This window comes from Onychomys torridus, chromosome 1 (genome assembly GCF_903995425.1).
Source record: "Onychomys torridus chromosome 1, mOncTor1.1, whole genome shotgun sequence".
NCBI lineage: Eukaryota > Metazoa > Chordata > Mammalia > Rodentia > Cricetidae > Onychomys > Onychomys torridus.
The window spans coordinates 29,444,480-29,462,475 of record NC_050443.1 but is presented as its reverse complement, the minus strand read 5'-3'; the positions used below and the strand labels follow the sequence as shown (position 1 = coordinate 29,462,475).

General features: G+C 43.1%; 2 protein-coding genes across 12 annotated transcripts in view; one reads left to right on the top strand and one right to left on the bottom strand.

The window, feature by feature from the left end:
* Znf568 (zinc finger protein 568) overlaps nt 1-6,691 on the top strand; it is a 60,258-nt gene extending 53,567 nt beyond the window's left edge. For all 3 annotated transcript variants that reach the window (XM_036177514.1, XM_036177560.1, XM_036177437.1), the window contains exon 10: nt 1,157-6,691. In XM_036177514.1, the coding sequence (XP_036033407.1) occupies nt 1,157-2,598 (1,442 nt within the window). In that variant the 3' untranslated portion in view covers nt 2,599-6,691. The remainder of the gene's footprint in view (nt 1-1,156) is intronic.
* Nucleotides 6,692-14,034: 7,343 nt separating this feature from the next.
* The window catches only part of LOC118578673 (zinc finger protein 14), a 64,197-nt gene continuing 60,235 nt past the window's right edge, over nt 14,035-17,996 (bottom strand). For 8 of the 9 annotated variants that reach the window (XM_036179934.1, XM_036180014.1, XM_036180092.1 and 5 more), the window contains one exon: nt 14,035-16,004. In XM_036179934.1, the coding sequence (XP_036035827.1) occupies nt 14,641-16,004 (1,364 nt within the window). In that variant the 3' untranslated portion in view covers nt 14,035-14,640. The remainder of the gene's footprint in view (nt 16,005-17,996) is intronic. The other variant, XM_036180561.1, reaches the window with a different exon arrangement.

Genomic DNA, 17,996 nt, shown 5'->3' with positions numbered 1-17,996 from the left:
AAGTTCTCCTCACTACTGAACCGTCTTCTCTCCAGCTCCATTAGGGTGCGCTACAGATTTGTTTATTGTATGTGCTTGAGTATCTTTGCCTGCACAGATGGATGTGCACTACTTATATTCCTGGTGCCTGTAAAGGTAAGAAGAAGGCATTGGGATCCTTGGATCTGGAATTATAGATGGTTATAAGCCACCTTGTAGGTCCTGTGACTCGAACCCAAGTCACCTACAAGAGCAGGAAACATTCCTAACTGCTGAGCCATCTCTCCAGCAATAGATTTATTTTTTTTATTTTGAGTCTGTGTGTCTGTGTCTTTGTGTGTGCACCTGTGAGTGTAGGTGTTGAGGCCAAAAGAAGCATTAACTCTTCAGGAGCTGAACTAAAAGATGCTTGTGAGCTGCCTGGGGTAGGTTCTGAGAATCAAACCTAGGCCCTCTGCAAGAGCAGCAAGTATTTGTAACCTCTGCGCTGTCTCTCCAGCCCCTCGTGGAGGGGTGTTATTAAGTGAGGAAGAGGTTCTGACAGGAGAGTGTTTGGCTCGGATCTCACTTTTTTTTTTCTGGTTTTTCAAGAAAGGGTTTCACTGTGTAACAGTCCTGGCTGTCCTGGAACTAAGCTGGCCTCAAACTCAGAGAGATCCACTTGGCCTCTACCTTCCTAGTGCTGGGATTAAAGGTGTGCACACCACTACCCGGCTGGTCTCACTGTTTATAACAGCGACATTCTACCTACTGTGTGGAGAGGAAATTAGGGGTGGTAGCAGAACTAGCGGGGTCTGTAGCATGGTTCATCTGTAGCATGGTGTAACTCTCTAGCCAACAATAGCTCAAAGCAAGATGGTTGAGCACATGGTCTGACGCTAGAGACGGGGAGCTCTGCCTTGTTTATTCTCTTAGTTTTCTTAGGCAGTTCCTGATACCATGTTTTGAATAAGTTTCCTATCTAATTTGGATGCCCACCAGAGTGGAAAGAACATAGCCTTCCCCTTCCTTTTTGAGCTCTCTTCATAGTCTCTCATCTCAGACCTTCCCTCTCTCTCTCCAGATTTCAATGTTATGTTGTGAGTTGTTTAAATTGTCATTGCCTTTAGCTGTCACTTCCAGCAATATTCCCTTCTCAAGTTTGAAAATGACCTTCCACTTTCTTATTATCTTACAGATTGGGCATCTAGAAGAGAAGGCAAGAACTTACTTCCAGAGGACGGTTACAAAATTAAATCATTGCAACAAAAGATGGCAAAGAAACCTACATGCTCCAGCCTTGAGGACAGCAGGGCCAGAGGTAACAGAGAAGTCACAGACCAGTTGGAGAGCCAACAGGACCATCAGGAGGGACATTTGAGACAAGCTGTAGTGACCTCTGTCGAGAGGCCAAGTTCCATCCAATGCACAGTCCATAGAGAAGCTCATCCTTCAGAAAAACCTTGTAAATGCAAGAAATGTAAGAAAACATTCGTGTGCCAATCATGTCTCATTGAACATGAGCAAAGTCACGATAAAGAAAAAGGCACTGGGTGTGCACAATGTGGGAAAGTCTTTAACTGTAGGTCAGACTTAATTGTGCATCAGAGCCTTCATGGAAGCAAAAAGAGCAGTGAGAACAAGAAAAGTGACCTTCTCTGTGGTTCTGACATCCTGAAGCCTCAGAGTACTCCCAGTAGTGAGAAACCTCACAAGTGTAAGGAATGTGGGAAAGGCTTCCATACTACCTCACAGCTCAGTCACCATCAGAAGTTGCATGTAGGTGAGAAGCCCTACAAGTGTAAAGAGTGTGGGAAGGCTTTTCCATCTAATGCACAGCTTAGTCTTCACCAGAGAGTTCACACTGATGAGAAGTGCTTTGAATGTAAGGAATGTGGGAAAGCCTTCACCCGGCCCTCACATCTTCTTCGTCACCAGCGAATCCACACTGGTGAGAAGCCTCATATGTGTAAGGAATGTGGGAAGGCCTTCCGTTACGACACTCAGCTTAGTCTTCATCAGCTAACTCACGCTGGGGCACGACGCTATGAGTGTAAGGACTGTGACAGAGTGTATAGCTGTGCCTCACAGCTCACTTTACATCAGATGGTTCACACTGGGGAGAAGCCTCACAAGTGTAAAGAGTGTGGGAAAGGCTTTATCTCTGATTCACATCTTCTTCGACATCAGAGTGTTCACACTGGTGAGAAGCCCTATAAATGTAAGGAATGTGGGAAAGGCTTCCGTCGTGGCACAGAACTTGCCCGGCATCAGAGAGCCCATGCTGGTGAGAAACCCTATAAATGTAAGGAGTGTGGAAAGTCATTCACATGTACTACAGAGCTCATGAGACACCAAAAAGTTCACACTGGTGAGAGACCCCACAAATGTAAGGAGTGTGGGAAGGCTTTCATTCGAAGATCAGAGCTAACACATCATGAAAGAAGCCACAGTGGTGAGAAACCCTATGAGTGTAAGGAATGCGGGAAGACTTTTGGCCGGGGCTCCGAGCTTAGTCGACACCAGAAAATCCATACTGGGGAGAAGCCCTATAAGTGTAAGCAGTGTGGGAAAGCCTTCATTCGTGGCTCTCACCTCACCCAACATCAAAGAATCCACACAGGACAGAGGAGTGAATGAAGAGACACTGCCATCAGAAAATTGATACATCATAGGGTTTCTCAGCAGCATTAGAGTTCATACTCAAAGACCAATTAGGGCCAGAAACAATTGGACACTTGTCACCAGTAAGAAACCTTACAATTACAGAAATCAGAAGTGACCAAATGGTTCCAGAATTTACCGTGAGGCTTTAGTTTATGAAAAACTAGAAATTTCCATGAATGTAAAGAAAGTAGGAATGCCCTTTCAGTGGCCTAGAGCCACATATGCCTCAGAGAATTCATACCAGGAAAAAACTGAGGTGGCAGTAATGTCAGAGGAATTAGTCCTTAGCCCTCAGAGGAGAAAATTCATAACCACCATACAAGTGTGATCTCTCGTACTGAAGGCCACACTTGTGTTAACAATCCAACACATTCTTCATCCATCCCACTCAACTTTTATGAAATATTTGCAAGTTTATTCTATGCAATGAATTTGAACTGAGGGAGTGTGGGTAAGGACTTAACCATGTTTACTTTGTGCCTGTCCTCACTCAAGAGTTCACGCAGGGTGAATCACTTAGTGACTTTAAATTCTTTTATAAATTAGTAATGTTAGTGTCATGTATCAAGTTATACTGTGAGGATATGTATAGTTTGGAATAGCATCCAGCAGGCATGGTGGTGCACACCTGTAACATGAGCACCCAGGAGCCAAAGGCAGGAGGATCACAAGTGAGACTAGCTTGAAGAATGTTCAAGAAAAGAAAGATATGCCAAAGATAACTGCTTTCCTTGTTATTTTCAAAATTGTGAACTTTTATGTAGCAATCTTATAAAAGGAAAGCCTTACATGTCCAGTGCTTGGAGGGACATTTTGCATTGTCTCCTTGACTGTTACAGAATCCTTTTGAAGAAAAACTGAGTTTCCATTCATAGTTTGCCCTTCTGCTCGTCAGAAGGTCCAGAGTTTAAACGTAGTCCCGTTGGGGGAGGTGGGGAGATTTTGATGACACAGGTGTTGTGTGGGAGATGAAGATGAAATTATCACTGAGCTAAGGCCAGTTGGACACGCAGAGACTAGTCTTGCTTGTCCCCCTCTGCAATGTCTCCAACCACTCCCCCTGGCTAAGCACGTGGCCTCCTATGTGATAGAGGATCTGAGCACAAGTCCACAGTGGACTTCAGCAGCAAGACACGGACAAATGGTCTTAGCTGCAGGGAGCACATCTGTACCACCAGGTGGCGCCTGGTTTGTGTTGCAATCACAAGGCCATGAGGCTAAGATTGTCATGGGAAAATCATTGTCATTGACATTGTGGCTTCATGAAACCATGAACTACCCTTTCCCTGAACTTGCAGAGTAAGAAATGAATAATTGAAAATTAATACTTAGCTCTTTACAGTATACCTAACTCTTGGGAAATTACCATTTAAAAATATTTTTACATATATATTCAGTTTCAGTAAAGTAGGATGTTTATATATATATTCAGCTTTTATAGTATATCTGATACAGAGAAGCATTATTTTCCAAAGTATTTTCTTAGCCATATTATTGAAATACATATTTAGTTTTGATTTAGTAAGATATAGGATGTTTACTTAAAGCATTTGATCATGTATTTTTATATCCTGATTTTTATAATATACCTTAAATCTTGGAAAACTTTTGTTTTCCTGGATGAAGTTGAGAACTTCATTCGGGAGAACCTGCTTAAGGAACTACACTAATTCCTCTATAAATGAGTCATCTGACAGCTAAAAATCTTCTACCTCTTTAGGACACAAGACACTCACATCTGTGAAGGGAGCAAACATTTTACCAAATTTGGAAAAGGGGAGCATCTAAAATAAGTCAGCTATTTGCAAACCCATTGTCCTTAGTAGCGGTATTCTGATTAGACCAGCGAGGTGCTCTGTGCAGATGTGTTTGTGGACGTGCTAGTAAGTAAATGAGAGTGATAAAGCAGGAACTTGAGAATAGCAGGTGCCTGCTGGGAAGGGAAACTACCTCCCAGTCTACAGACTTCCACTTGAGAACAGGCGCCATCCATTGGAGTTCATCTGCCTCACACTGTAGAACAATAATGCATGGCATAAGTAAGTAAAACTCCTAATTATTAGAAAGACTACTGCACAACAATTTATAACTGAATTCAGGTAGTGAGTAAGTGTGTTAGGTGCACACGTGTGTGGAGGCCAGAGGTCCACCTAAGATGTCCTACCTCAGGAGCCATCCACTTTGGTGTTGTGATATAGGACCTCATGAGGAGCTAGGGCTTGCCTATTAGGCTCAGCTGGCTGACCAGTGACCACGCGCCCACTTGGCCCTGTAGCCTTATCATTGGAATTAAAAATCAAGTGCCACATCACCCGACTTTTTTTCTGTGGGTTTTGGGGAGATTTGTAGCTCAGGTCCCTCATCCTTGTACAGCAAATACTTCACTGGCTGAGCTATCTCTCCAACCCATCACAGTATTTTTTAAAAGGGAGAAATGATTACTGGATTTTTTTAATCTGCACTGCTATAGTAATTTAATAAATCTATCTAAAATTTTAACTATTCTTCTAAAAAGAGAACTTGCACATTTTATAGGAATTAAATTAATAAAAGCAGGGTTTTTTTTTTTTAAAGGTGATATTAGTGCTGATTTCAGTGTTGGAAGGATAACTCTTTATCTTCTGCTCATGTATACATACTTTTTCCAAGACTTGAATGTCCTCTCCCAGATGTATGTATCATGATGCCCCTGGAAGCAAGCATATGCTACAGTGATTTCTTTTGAGAGCCGACATTGACCGCACTGTCTGAAGTGCTGGGAGTCATGGAGGCTGTGCTTCCGGCCCCGCTCTGGTTGGGGCAGACACCCATGCTTAGACCCAGGTCGGCAACAAGTTGTGGGAGTGTATTGAATGGGATTGTGGGTACACACGGAGGGATGCAGCCTCCTTTTCTCATATGGTAATATACTGTAGACATCTTTCTAGTCAGTACTTACAGATCTAACTAGCATCACATAATTCACACAAGTCATGTGTGTGCAGCCCATTCTTTACCTCGAATGTTCAGGTTAGTTTTACCATCAACAACAAGTTCAAGACACAGATATTGCCTCCTATTGGTGTTCCTGCTTCTGTAAAGCAGGCGAATCCCTCCCTGCCAGTTGAACCCTTGCCTTAACATAGTAGACTTAAACTGTACTCAGTGCCTTGTTGTTTTTGTGTGAAGCTCTCAGTTAGCTCCCCAGAAACGTGTGTGCATTTCTCAACTGTCGACCAGGACTGAAAACGTGCCTTCCATTTGCACTTCCTTAACTACCAGCAAGGCTGAGCATCTTCCGGGCCTGTGGGACATTTGAGCTTTGTTTCTGTGAATTGCACATTGTTATCAGTCTCCCTTTGTAAAATTGGAGTTGTTTTTTTAAGACATTTGTAGAAACACAGCTAGGAGATCATATTACCACATTAGCAATTTATTGTCTTAGTCTAGCAAATGTCATTTGCCCTTGTTTATAGTAAAAGTTAGCAAATATTTTCTGAAGGGCCAGACACTATTTCAGGCTTTGGGGACCTGTTTTGATGCAACCTTTGCAGCATGGACGCGTATCTGTCTGAGACAGCGGTTCTCAGACTCTTCTGCCACATCCCCAGCAGACATTCGCCAGTGTCCACAGGCATTTCCATTTGTCACTTTAAAGATGATTGCTGCTTGTGTCTTGTGGACAGGCCAGAGATCTCCTCAGTGTCTTGTGATGCACACTCTAGTCCCCAAAGCAAAATGATGTTGCACTCCAAAAAGATCAGTTACATTTCTGGCCAAACAGAACTGAATACCACAGTGTCGATACAGCATTCACAGAAGCAAGCAGCTGCCATATTGTACCTGCAGGTGTAGTTTTCTCACCCTGACTTTGGCTTTTGTCTGCATGCAGTTTCACTGGCTGTGTTTCTGAATTACCTTTTATCCCAAGTAGTTTTCTGTATTTTATGACCTTAAATCTTCCTTCCTAAAAATTCAGAGGATCAGTAGCATGTGTGTAACAATGGCCCAGTATTTTTCAAGCATGAGTTTTTGTTTGCTTAGTTTTGGTTGAAATTACATTTAATAAATCATTTCAGAAAAATATGATGAAGTCTCACTTTTCCTTTGTGAAGCTCTATTTCCTGTGCCTGCAGAGGTAATAGCCTAGTGCACTGGGTGTGTAATATCAAACTCAAGTGTACACATGGGTGATGCATAACCTGTTTGAGTAACAGCCTTCTGTAACTTTATGGAGAGTGTGTGGGATTGACAGGGACCTAATGTTGTACTTGCTCTTTTCCATTTTTATGTATTATATTTACTGAGAGAACAACAGAAGCAGATAACAACTATGTATTTTAAGCACTGAGGGATTTAATAAAGATTTTTCATTTAAAGAACATTTAGCAAAACCAAGGAGCCATACTTACAAGCTACACAACTTAGGAAGAAAGTCTAAAAGATACAGGCCTGATGTACTGTGGCATGAGTCAGGAAGTACCACACTTCCACTGTTCCAAGGATGAAGGATGAGAGACTGCACACTGAGCACCTCAAGAGGAACATGCTTGCTGCCCAGGCGTGTGCCAGCTGGAGAATCTAAGCTGCATCTGCCAAAAGCAGTGGAGTTCTATTTATGACCCAATGGAAGGCCTACAGGGAGTACAAAAATTGCAGAGGAAGTTCCAGATCCAAAGAGGAAGCCTGAGGTGGCCCAGAGTAAGGTGCATGGTCCCAGGGAGTTCCACAACCCCAACACTAGCTACAGACCAGGTAGGAGGCCAAAACTGACTGAGGACAGTACCTGACCTCAGGAGAGACTAGGGCTAGAGTCTCTGGCTGTAAACACCAGCCCCTCAAAGGAAAGCCTGTTGACTAAGTCCTCTCCAGAATATTGTACACTCCACTGGAAAAAAAGAAAACTTGAATTTCTAGAAGATATGAAAAGCCAAACATTAACTCCAAATGTACAAAAGTCCCATTGCGGAAACACGCATAACATAACATACGTGTCTTCTCAAAAAAAACGAGTAAACCTATACTGATGGCTCACAATGGAAATGATTTGGAAGGACTCCCATGGGGGAAAAAATAAACTGAACATAGTTATAATTACCCTTTTAAACAGCTCAAGGAAGACATGAATGTACTCCAAGAAAAAAAGAGAGTGAGAGAAAACAAGGACATCAATCCAATGTAGAATAGAATTCAATAAAAAGATATAATTAAGAAAAACCAAACTGAATTTATTCTGGAAATGAAAAACTCTGTAAGCCAGACTAAAGGTCCAGTGGAAACCCTTAGCAATAGAGTGGATCACATGGAAAACAGTGGCAGGGCTGGAAGACCAAGCAGAGGAATGGGGATACTCAGTAAAGGTCAATTTTTTTCTTAAGAGTAAAAAGAGGGGCTAGAGAGAAGGCCTTGGTGGTTAAGAGAACAGGCTGCTCTTCCAGAGGACTTGAGTTCAATTCCTAAAATCCCCATGGTGGCTCAAAATCGATCCAGTCCCAGGGAGCCCTGTTCTGGCCTCTGTGAACACCAGGCCCACAAGTGGTATACATACATACATGTAGGCAAAACAGCCATACCCATAAGATAAAAGTTTTTTAAAAAGCAGAATATAGAGTACTGCAAGCCACAAGAATATAGAGATTCAGCTCTATGTAATAAAGCTATGACTAGAAAGGTCAAGAAATTTTTCTAGAGATAAGACATTTATCAGGGAATATTTAGTGCTATTCAGCTTTTAATATATCAAGTCTTCTGCTTGAAATTCTTGTGTGCTCATATACTACTTGGCTATAAGGCAAAAAGTATAAGCTTCTCAGACCTACTGCTGATCTACTAGGTAACACCCTTCAGAGCCTAGGTGATAAGCAGAATGTAGATGCATAGCTTTGTTTCTTGTGCAAATGAAACAGACTGGCCTAATGGCATTCCAGAGCATTTGCTTCAGAACAAAGGGGGTTTGTTTGGTTGGTTGGTTTGTTTGTTTGTTTGTTTGTTTTTGCATATCCAGGTACAACTGAAGGCTGGGCAGAACTCCTGGATGAGGAGTCTCCTGGCTGGAGAGAAAGGAACAAGGCAGACCTATAAGGATTGGGTCAGGGGTGGCCCCACCCACAATGGACTAGACCCTCCCTAACAATCACTAATTAAGAAAATGCCCTACAGACTTGCCTACAGTTGGGGTTGCTTCCTCTCAGATGACTCTAGCTTTGTGTCATGTTGACATAAAACTAGCCAGGACACCAACCCCAAGGTCCCTGTTGAATAAAGTTCCTTAGGTGGGCTGATGAGATGGCTCACTAGGTCAAGGCCCTTGCCATCACTGATGATGTCAATCCCCATGACCCAGAGCTACAGACAACCTGAGTTCCAACCTTGGGACCTACATGGGAGAAGGAAAGAACCAACTTCTCAAAATTGTCCTCAGACCGCCATATGTGTGTACACACACACACACACACACACACACACACACACACACTCCAAAATAAATCTAAAAAAAAGAAAGGAAAAAGCTGGGTGTGGTGGCATCTGCATATCACCCCAGCACTTGGCATTGCAGGGCATGAGTCTACCCCAGCTGCTTACAGACACAGTATTTCAGTGCGGATTACAAATAATAGTGATGTTAGTATATATAAAACTTTTTTTAAAAGATATATTTATTTATTATATATACAGCATGTATGACTGCACGCCAGAAGAGGGCACCAGATCTCATTATAGATGGTTGTGACCCACCATGTGGTTGCTGGGAATTGAACTCAGGACCTCTGGAAGAGCAGTCAGTGCTCTTAACCACTGAGCCATCTCCAGCCCCTTTTGTAAACCAAAAAAGGTCATGGAAGCATCAGGGTGTTGTGACTTGGATCCACCTCTCACATGTCAAACCGACTTCAGGTAAGTACTGTCAAATCAACAGCTTAAGTTTTGCTCCTACATAGCCTACCATAAGGGTGGGCTCCCCTTTCCCTGGCCTTGGAACTCCTCTCCTCCCTTCAACGGCCAGAACTACGGGCCTGGAAGTATATACCCAAGAGAGAGATTTTCCCCTAAACTCCTTAACTGTCCCAGCAGATTTCCAACCAGCTCAAGCTGAAAACTGCCCCAACCTGCCTGCAACATGACAGCACCAGGTGGTCCTTCAGAACCTGCCCCAGACTGCTCCAAAGTGGCCTGCACTTCACTAGCTCCAGGTGGTACCCCAGCCTGTACTCCTCTCTCCCTTCCCAGCCTTTGACCAGCATTCCAGCCTTCCTGGGCTCTGACCACTACACCCTAACTTCAGCCAACAAGTAGTTACAGAAGAGATTATGTTGGCCCTTATTAGCAAAAAGGCTGGAATGTCAGGTTCAAAATGAACTGGGGACAAATGGCTATCTGTGGTGCCTATTAACATACCAAAGTGCATTCTGGCCTCCAGGCTCTCTCAGCTTCCCAAGTCCCTGTCCCAGAGCCCATGGCATCCTGGCTCCTCAGGACTTATCACCCTGCCTCCTACCCTAAACTGTATAGCTCCTGATCTTTCCTCCCCCAGCTTCTCATTCCCCATAACCCCACTGTTTTGGCCATGGGCCCTCTTGGCCCTCTTTTGTTCTCTCCCTGTCTCCTCTTTCATGGCATGGTCCAGTCTGCTGGCCATGTCTAGTCTACTACTTTCTCTCCCTGTTTTGGACTCTTCCAGATACCTCTGACTGTTCTCTCCCTCATATCAACAGCAAAAACCTTCTGTTCAACCATACCTTGGAGTGGTCATGTCCTTGCTTTATATACTAAGAGGTGTAAGTTTTATAATAAGTTCTAACACACTTTACTTAGATTTAGGAAGAACATGGCTTTGAGACATGTATCCTGGCTAGATGCTGTTTTTTTGGAGTTTTGTCTATTTTTTTTTCCTGTGCACTCGTGTGTGTGTGTGTGTGTGTGTGTGTGTGTGTGTGTGTGTGTGTGTGTAAGCATATCTGGAGATGAGAGGTTGACATCAGCTCTCTTCATCATCAGCTTTCCACCTCAGTGTTTCTTTTTCTTTCTTTCTTTTCTTTCTTTCTTTCTTTCTTTCTTTCTTTCTTTCTTTCTTTTCTTTCTTTCTTTCTTTCTTTCTTTCTTTTTTCTTTTTTTTTTTTTTAGACAGCATCTCACTAGTGAACCCCAGCTGGAACTCTTTATGTAGCCCAGGCTGGCCTCAGATTCACAGAGATCCACCTGCCTCTGCCTTGGAGGGCTGGGATTAGAGCCATGTGCTACCATGCCCAGCCTGCCTTGTTGTTTTGAGACAGAACCTGGGATCTTCACTGGACCAGGAGCTTCAGTGATTGCCAGATGGTCTTACAGGCAAGTTTACGGTTCCACCAGTATCACAAACACACTGCCACCACTGCCCTGTGCTGGGGTTAGAGAGGTGAAGAAGTCACAGCTGGTGTTTCCATGGCTGCCAGGGATCCCAAGTCATCGTGCTTTAGCAGCATGCACTTCACTACCTGAGCAGTCTCCCTGACATGGTTTTTATTGTCTTCATCACTACTGTTTCTTGAGCCAGGGTCTTGCTACGTAGCTAACCTTGAACTCCTACATCTCCTGTGTTGGCCTTCTAAGTGCTGATATCATAGGTGTGACATTACATTTAACTAGGGTGTGTGTGTGTGTGTGTGTGTGTGTGTGTGTGTGTGTGTGTGGTCTTTTTAGTCAAGTTTATTTAACATGATGTTAATTTGAAAATCTTGTTAAGAGGTGACTATTTCCTAAAGCTTTTGCTTGTGTTAGTACTGGATTCATTTATTTCACATTTCCTGATAGTCAACACCTATTTTATGTGTCAAGCCCACAAAGAATTTCCTTGGTATATCAAAGGGTTGTCAGCTGTGCGGCATTTAACTAGTGTAAATATACAGTCATCTCATCATTTCCAACTAGATTCCAATTTGTTTTGGTTGTTAAAATATTGCAATTTCAGTCATGTACAAAAGCGGAGATGGAACATTGCCCCCCCCCCTCCGTGTTCGAATAACTACATTCAGTCTCTAGCAATGCTTCGACACTCTACACTCATTTTGTCAGCTCCATTGTTTGGTTTTTGAGAAGGGATTTTATCTTTGTTGGCCTGGCTGTCCTGAAGCTCACTCTGTAGACCAGGCTGGCCTCAAGCCCAGCCATCTGCTTGTCTCTCCTCCTGAGGGGATTAAAGTCGGGCAGCACTAGACCTTGTCTCGTCGACTGCCTTCCTTTTGCTGGATTTCCTTCCCTTGCATTTTAGACACAGCCCTCTATGTGGCTCAGACTAGCTTAGAACTAGCAATCCTCCTGCCTTAGTCCCAAGTCTAGATTACATATGTCTCCCAATGACATGGGTGCACCAGCACACCTGGCTCCCCAGTAATGCACATTGGTATATCTTGGTTTAGAATGCATCTCTGACATATTCGTAAGCCCCTTGACACTTCGCTTGTCTCCAGAATGCTGACATTTTCTCTTCAAACTATTTCAAAGTAAAGCCCATGGACTTAATTCAGCTGTCACTGTGGTGCCTCCCCTTTTCTTCTCCATGCCACACAGGGCTGTGGAGATCAGGTGAGTTGTTCTGTAGTACTTCATAAACTCTGGTCAGACGGGATGCTTCCTTGTGTTGAATCTGCTCTGTCCATCCACTCCTGGAGCTCTTGGTTTTAGAGAATTTGAAAGGTAACCTACTTTGTCATCTGGGCAGTCCTGCTGTATTCTATCAGGAGGTGACTACTGTCTGACAGTCACATTTTTATTGAGGATAAAATGGATGAAGGGCTCAGAAGTGGTCACAAAGTCTTTCACATAAAAATTGTAGCATTCATTGAAGATCATTCCACTAGAGTTTAGAAAATGGTGAACAACCCCTCCCTCTTCCCCCAGTTCTCTTTCTTTATGCATTTACTGGTTCAATTTGTTTAGGGGGGGGGGGAAAAAAGCACTTGAATTTGATGAACACTTGTTGACACTGAAAAGTGGTTCACACGGAAGAGAAAAATACATGCTCATTTTGCTTTCATTTGCTAATTTAGGATGATGTTAGGCAGGCATATGCTTTCATCTCAGCACTTGAAGGCAGAGGCAGAGAGATCTCTGTGAGTTCTGGGCCACCCTGGTCTACTCAGAGTCCAGGTAATCCAGGGCAACATGGTAAGACTCTGTCTCAAAATATAAATAAATAAATAAAGAAAGAAAGAAAGAAAGATAGATAGATAGATAGATAGATATGATGAAATGGTGTCCTACCATCATCTATTGCTGATTAGATTGTGCAGCCATAACCATGATAATTACCAAAGTATTAGCAGAGTCATGTCAAAAAAATCCACCTTGAAACACAGGTTGAAAATACAGCAATCTGCCAAGCAGTGGTGGTGCATGCCTTTAACCCCAGCACTCGGGAGGCAGAGGCAGGTGGATCTCTGTGAGTTCCAGGCCAGCCTGGTCTACAGAGTGAGTTCCAAGACAGGCAGGGCTGTTTCACAGAGAAACCCTGTCTTGAAAAACAAACAAACAAACAAACAAAAACAAAAAACCAAAGAGAGAGAGAGAGAGAGATTGTGTGATTTATCTTGAATTTGGTCAGAGAAGGGACTCTAAATGATCTTTTTTTTTTTTATTTGAAGAAGTCATTTCCTCTGATTCTTTACCAGTTAAGTTTTAACAATCTACATTCATGAAAGTCAGTCTCTTTTTATCATGAAGTTTTTGATGCAGCTCAAGAGACAAAAATCTGGGGTTAGGGATCTAGCTAGCAAGCACAAGGCCCTGGGTTCGGTCCTCAGCTCCGGAAAATAAAAAATTTAAAAAAGAGACAGAGACAGAGACAGAGACAGAGAGAGAGAGAGAGAGAGAGAGAGAGAGAGAGAGAGAAATCTTCCAATTACTATAATCTCCTAGATCTTACTTAGAAGAAACTGAGGTTTATAACTGCAGAGATGTGAAAGGAAGCATTTCTACATTTATTCCTCCACAGGATCATCTTCCTTCTCTACCTACTGACAATACTGATAACAATCATATGCCTTATTTATAGGACACATGCTACTGTGACTGTTAGTCTGTCAAGTGCTAACTACTTCATTCTTAAATCAATTCTATTGTTCAGTCAACAGGTGGGCTCCACACTGGTACCCTGGCCCCTGTCTTGTAGTATTCAGTTTCATGCAATCTTCCTGAGCCTAAGAACTTATTTTTAAGCAGTAGAAGGTGGGGAATGATGGGGTGCTTCTCTTATGCTTAGATTCCACAGGTTGTCATTTCAGTCCTGCTAGCTGACTCCCATCCTGCTAGCAGCCATCTTTCTGGGATTCCACAAGCTCACTAAAACAGCTATGCTGGGCAGTGGTGACACGTGCTTTAATCCCAGTACTTGGAGGAAGAGGCAGGTGGGTTTCTGTGAGTTCAGGGCAGCCTGGTCTACAGAGCAAGATCCAGAACAGCCAGGGCTACACAGAGAAACCCTGTCTAAAACAAAAACAAAACCAGCAGTCACACTGGGATTGTCATTGTCGTGGCCAGGAACTTCAATGTATCAGCTTTCAAAGAATTCAGGTGTTGCAGGTATCTAACTTGTTCCCTTCAATGTGGGTCTTTCTCTAGTTAAGCCTTAGCTGAAACCTCGAAGACCCAACTGAGGCTTACCTGGACTCTCAATCTATAGACATTTTTAGATAATAAGTGTATATTATTTAAACTACTATTTTTCTAGTAATTAGTTACATACCAATAAATAACATGTATAAGTACTATTATCACCATTTTGACAGTGAACAAACGCCATTAATACTTAGTGTCCTGTCCAGTGTCACAATGGGAAGAGAGTAGTTAGATGGAGATGATAACTGAAAAGGCTAAAGATCTTCCTACATTCATCAAATTGTTCTTTCATGGGAGTTTGCTGAAGATAGGTAACATTTAAGTGAGAATGGAGGACTTTCAAAGCAACTCAGTATTTCTTACGCTTACTTATATAAGCATGAAATAAATTATTCTCAAAAATGGATTTCCTGACATTTTGCACCATGACATAGAACTGAGGTTTTGTTAAGTTCCACTGTGGGTCTTCTGATGCTGGGTGAGGTGTGAGTGCTGTCTGAAGGCCTTCTTACACTCCTTACATTTGTAGGGCTTCTCTCCAGTGTGGATCCTCTGGTGCTGAGAAAGAAATGAATAAAGTCTAAAAGGCTTCCCACAGTCCTTGCATTCATAAGGCTTCTCACCCGTGTGGATGCTCTGGTGCTGAGTGAGCTGTGAGAGCAGTCGGAAAGGTTTCCTACACTCTTTGCATTCATAAGGCTTCTCACCCGTGTGGATGCTCTGGTGCTGAGTGAGCTGTGAGTACAGTCTGAAGGCTTTCCCGCATTCTTCACACTCATAGGGTCTCTCACCCACATGAATGCTCTGATGTGAAATCAGTTGGGAGTAACTACTGAAGGTCTTCCAACACTCTAGACATTCATAGGGCTTCTCACGGGTATGGATTCTCTGATGACGAACAAGCTGTTGCCTCAATCTGAAGGCCTTCCCACAGTCCTTACATTCAAAGGGTTTCTCCCCAGTGTGGATACTCTGGTGGACAGTCAGCTGTTGGCATATTCTGAAGGACTTGCCACAGTCCTTACATTCATAGGGCTTCTCCCCAAAGTGGATTTTCTGATGTACTCGAAGGTCAGGACCACACACAAAGGCTTTCCCACACTCCTTACATTCGTAGAGCTTCTCCGAAGTGTGAAGTCTTTGGTGTCGGGTGAGGTGTGTACACTGTCTGAAGGTCTTCCCACAGTCCTTGCACTCATAGGGCTTCTCGCCAGTGTGGATCCTCTGGTGTCGAGCCAGCTGCTGATGGACCCGGAAGGCCTTCCCACACTCCTTGCATCCATACGGCTTCTCCCCAGTGTGGAGTCGCTGATGCTGAGTGAGTTCTTGGAGCACTGTGAAGGCCTTCCCACAGTCCTTACACTCATAGGGCTTCTCACCAGTGTGGAGTTTGTGGTGTCGGATAAGGTGTGCACGCTGTCTGAAGGGTTGCCCACATTCCTTGCATTTATAAGGTTTCTCACCAGTGTGGATTCTCAAGTGTTGACTAAGTGTTGAGCGGCGGATAAAAGTCTTCCTACACTCTTTACATTCATAGAATTTCTCTCCATTCTGAACTTTCTGATACTCAGCCAGGAAACTGTGCTTTTTGTATGTACTTTTTTCAGAAGTAATTTTCAACTGTCCAAAATAACCTTCCTGTGGTTCCTTTTGTTGCTCAGTCTTGCTTTCATATTCCCAATCATCTTTAAGACCAAAACCTTGAGGACTGTGGCTTTTAATTTTCTCCATCAACTCCCATTGTAATGAATATACTTCATAAATGTCGCTGTCTGCAGATAAAGTATTGGTCTTTAATCTGGACTCCAAATCTGAAAGAAAAAAAGAAACATGTTAGCCTGGCGGTGGTGGCGCACGCCTGTAATCCCAGCACTTGGGAGGCAGAGCCAGGGGGATCTCTGTGAGTTCAAGGCCAGCCTGGGCTACCAAGTGAGTTCCAGGAAAGGCGCAAAGCTACACAGAGAAACCCTGTCTCGAAAAAAAAAATTATATATATATATATATATATTGCATCCCTGTTCCAGATGGAAAAAAACTTCCATAGACAAATAGAAGGACCTAAAGTAATGCCTACTATACTTCCTGTAAACAGGTATTTCTGAAAAAATACAACCCATGTGCACGTAAAAACCCACATCCTATACAAAATCATTCACCAAAAATTCTTGGGAAGAACAGCAGGCATTAACATGCAATTGTGTATAATTTTATCAGTAAAACATGAACAACACTACATTTACTATGTCACAGAGTAAAGGTGCTCAGTGTGGCCAAAGCCACTTCATGAATAATAAAATGCATAAAAATTAAGCAGAAGTCCTGTTTCGGGTGCTAAGACAGCACATGTAAAATAAAGCCAAGCAGACTTAAACCTGTAATCCCAGCACTCAGGAGGCTAACGCAAGAGGATGCTGCTTGTTTAAGGCCAGACTGGGCTGCACAGAGTCTCAGGACAGCTTTAAGCCAAATAAGATCATCTCTAAAACTACAAAAAGAAAACTCAATTGGAGAATGTAATGTGTGCTTATATTCCCAACTTCCAGAGAGGCTAAGGGAGAAGGATCACTTGACCATGAGAGTTAGAAGCCAGCCTAAGCAACATAGGATCCCATCTCAAAAAGAAAAAAAAAAACAAGTAAAGACCAAACTGGGTGTGGTGGTGCTTCACTATAATCCCAGCACTCAGGAGATGGAAGTAAGAGGATCAGAAGATCAAGGTCATCCTTGGATACCTAGTGAGTTCAAGTCTAGCCTGGACTATGTGAGAGACTAGGTCTCCAAGAAAAAGCAAGGAAGGAAAGAAGGAAGGAGGGAGAGAAGGAGGGTAGGGAAAAGGGAGAGAAGGAAGGAAGGAAGGAAGGATCGCAGACAGGTATGGTGGTGTATTCAATCCAGTGCTCAGGAGATAGAGGCAGGTGGGTCTCTGAATTCTGGGCCAGCCAGGGCTATACAGTAAGACCCTGTCTCAAGAAAAGCAAGCAAGGAAGGATGAGATACTGCAACAACAAGTTGTAAAGAACTTGTTCTGCAGCATGCAGACCTCAGTTTATATCCCCAGCACCCATGTAAAAAGCCTGGGGCGGCAGTGTGCATGGGCAATCCCAGCACCAGACAGGCAGAGACAGAGGAACCCTGAGGATTTGCTAGCCAGTCAGTCTAGCCAATAAGTGAGTTCCAGGTTCAGTTCAAAAAAATAAAGTGAAGATGCCATGGAGGAAGATACCCTACATGCAAGCGCGCACATGCATGCGCGCGCACACACACACACACACACACACACACACACACACACACACACGAACATGCACCCAAACACATGCACACCGTCACACAGGAACATTCTCTCCTTCAGACACACATACCCCAACACACACACAAAAGAAAAGAAGCCTTAAGATAGGCAAGCTACCACTAAGGTGGGTGAAATGCAGCCTGTCTTAGTGAGGGGTGGGGCCCCCATCCCCGAGTGTTAAGTTTTCAGGCATGCATCACCATGCCCTACTCACTAATAGGTTTGTTTGTTTCTTTTTTTAGATCAGGAATGGATGTTGAGTTTTGTCATGTGTTGTCTTTACATTAATAGTTAACCGTATAGCTTCTCTTTTTTGTTTGTTTGTTTAATATGGAAAAATGATACTATCTAACTGAGCTTCAATAGTTACAGGAATGAGGTCCACTTGATTGTCATTTTCAAATATTTTGTGAGTTTGACTTACTAGTATTGTATTAAGAAATTTATATGCAAACAGTAGGGGTTTATAATCTGTTTCAGTAAATGTCAATTATGGGTTACATAGGACTTA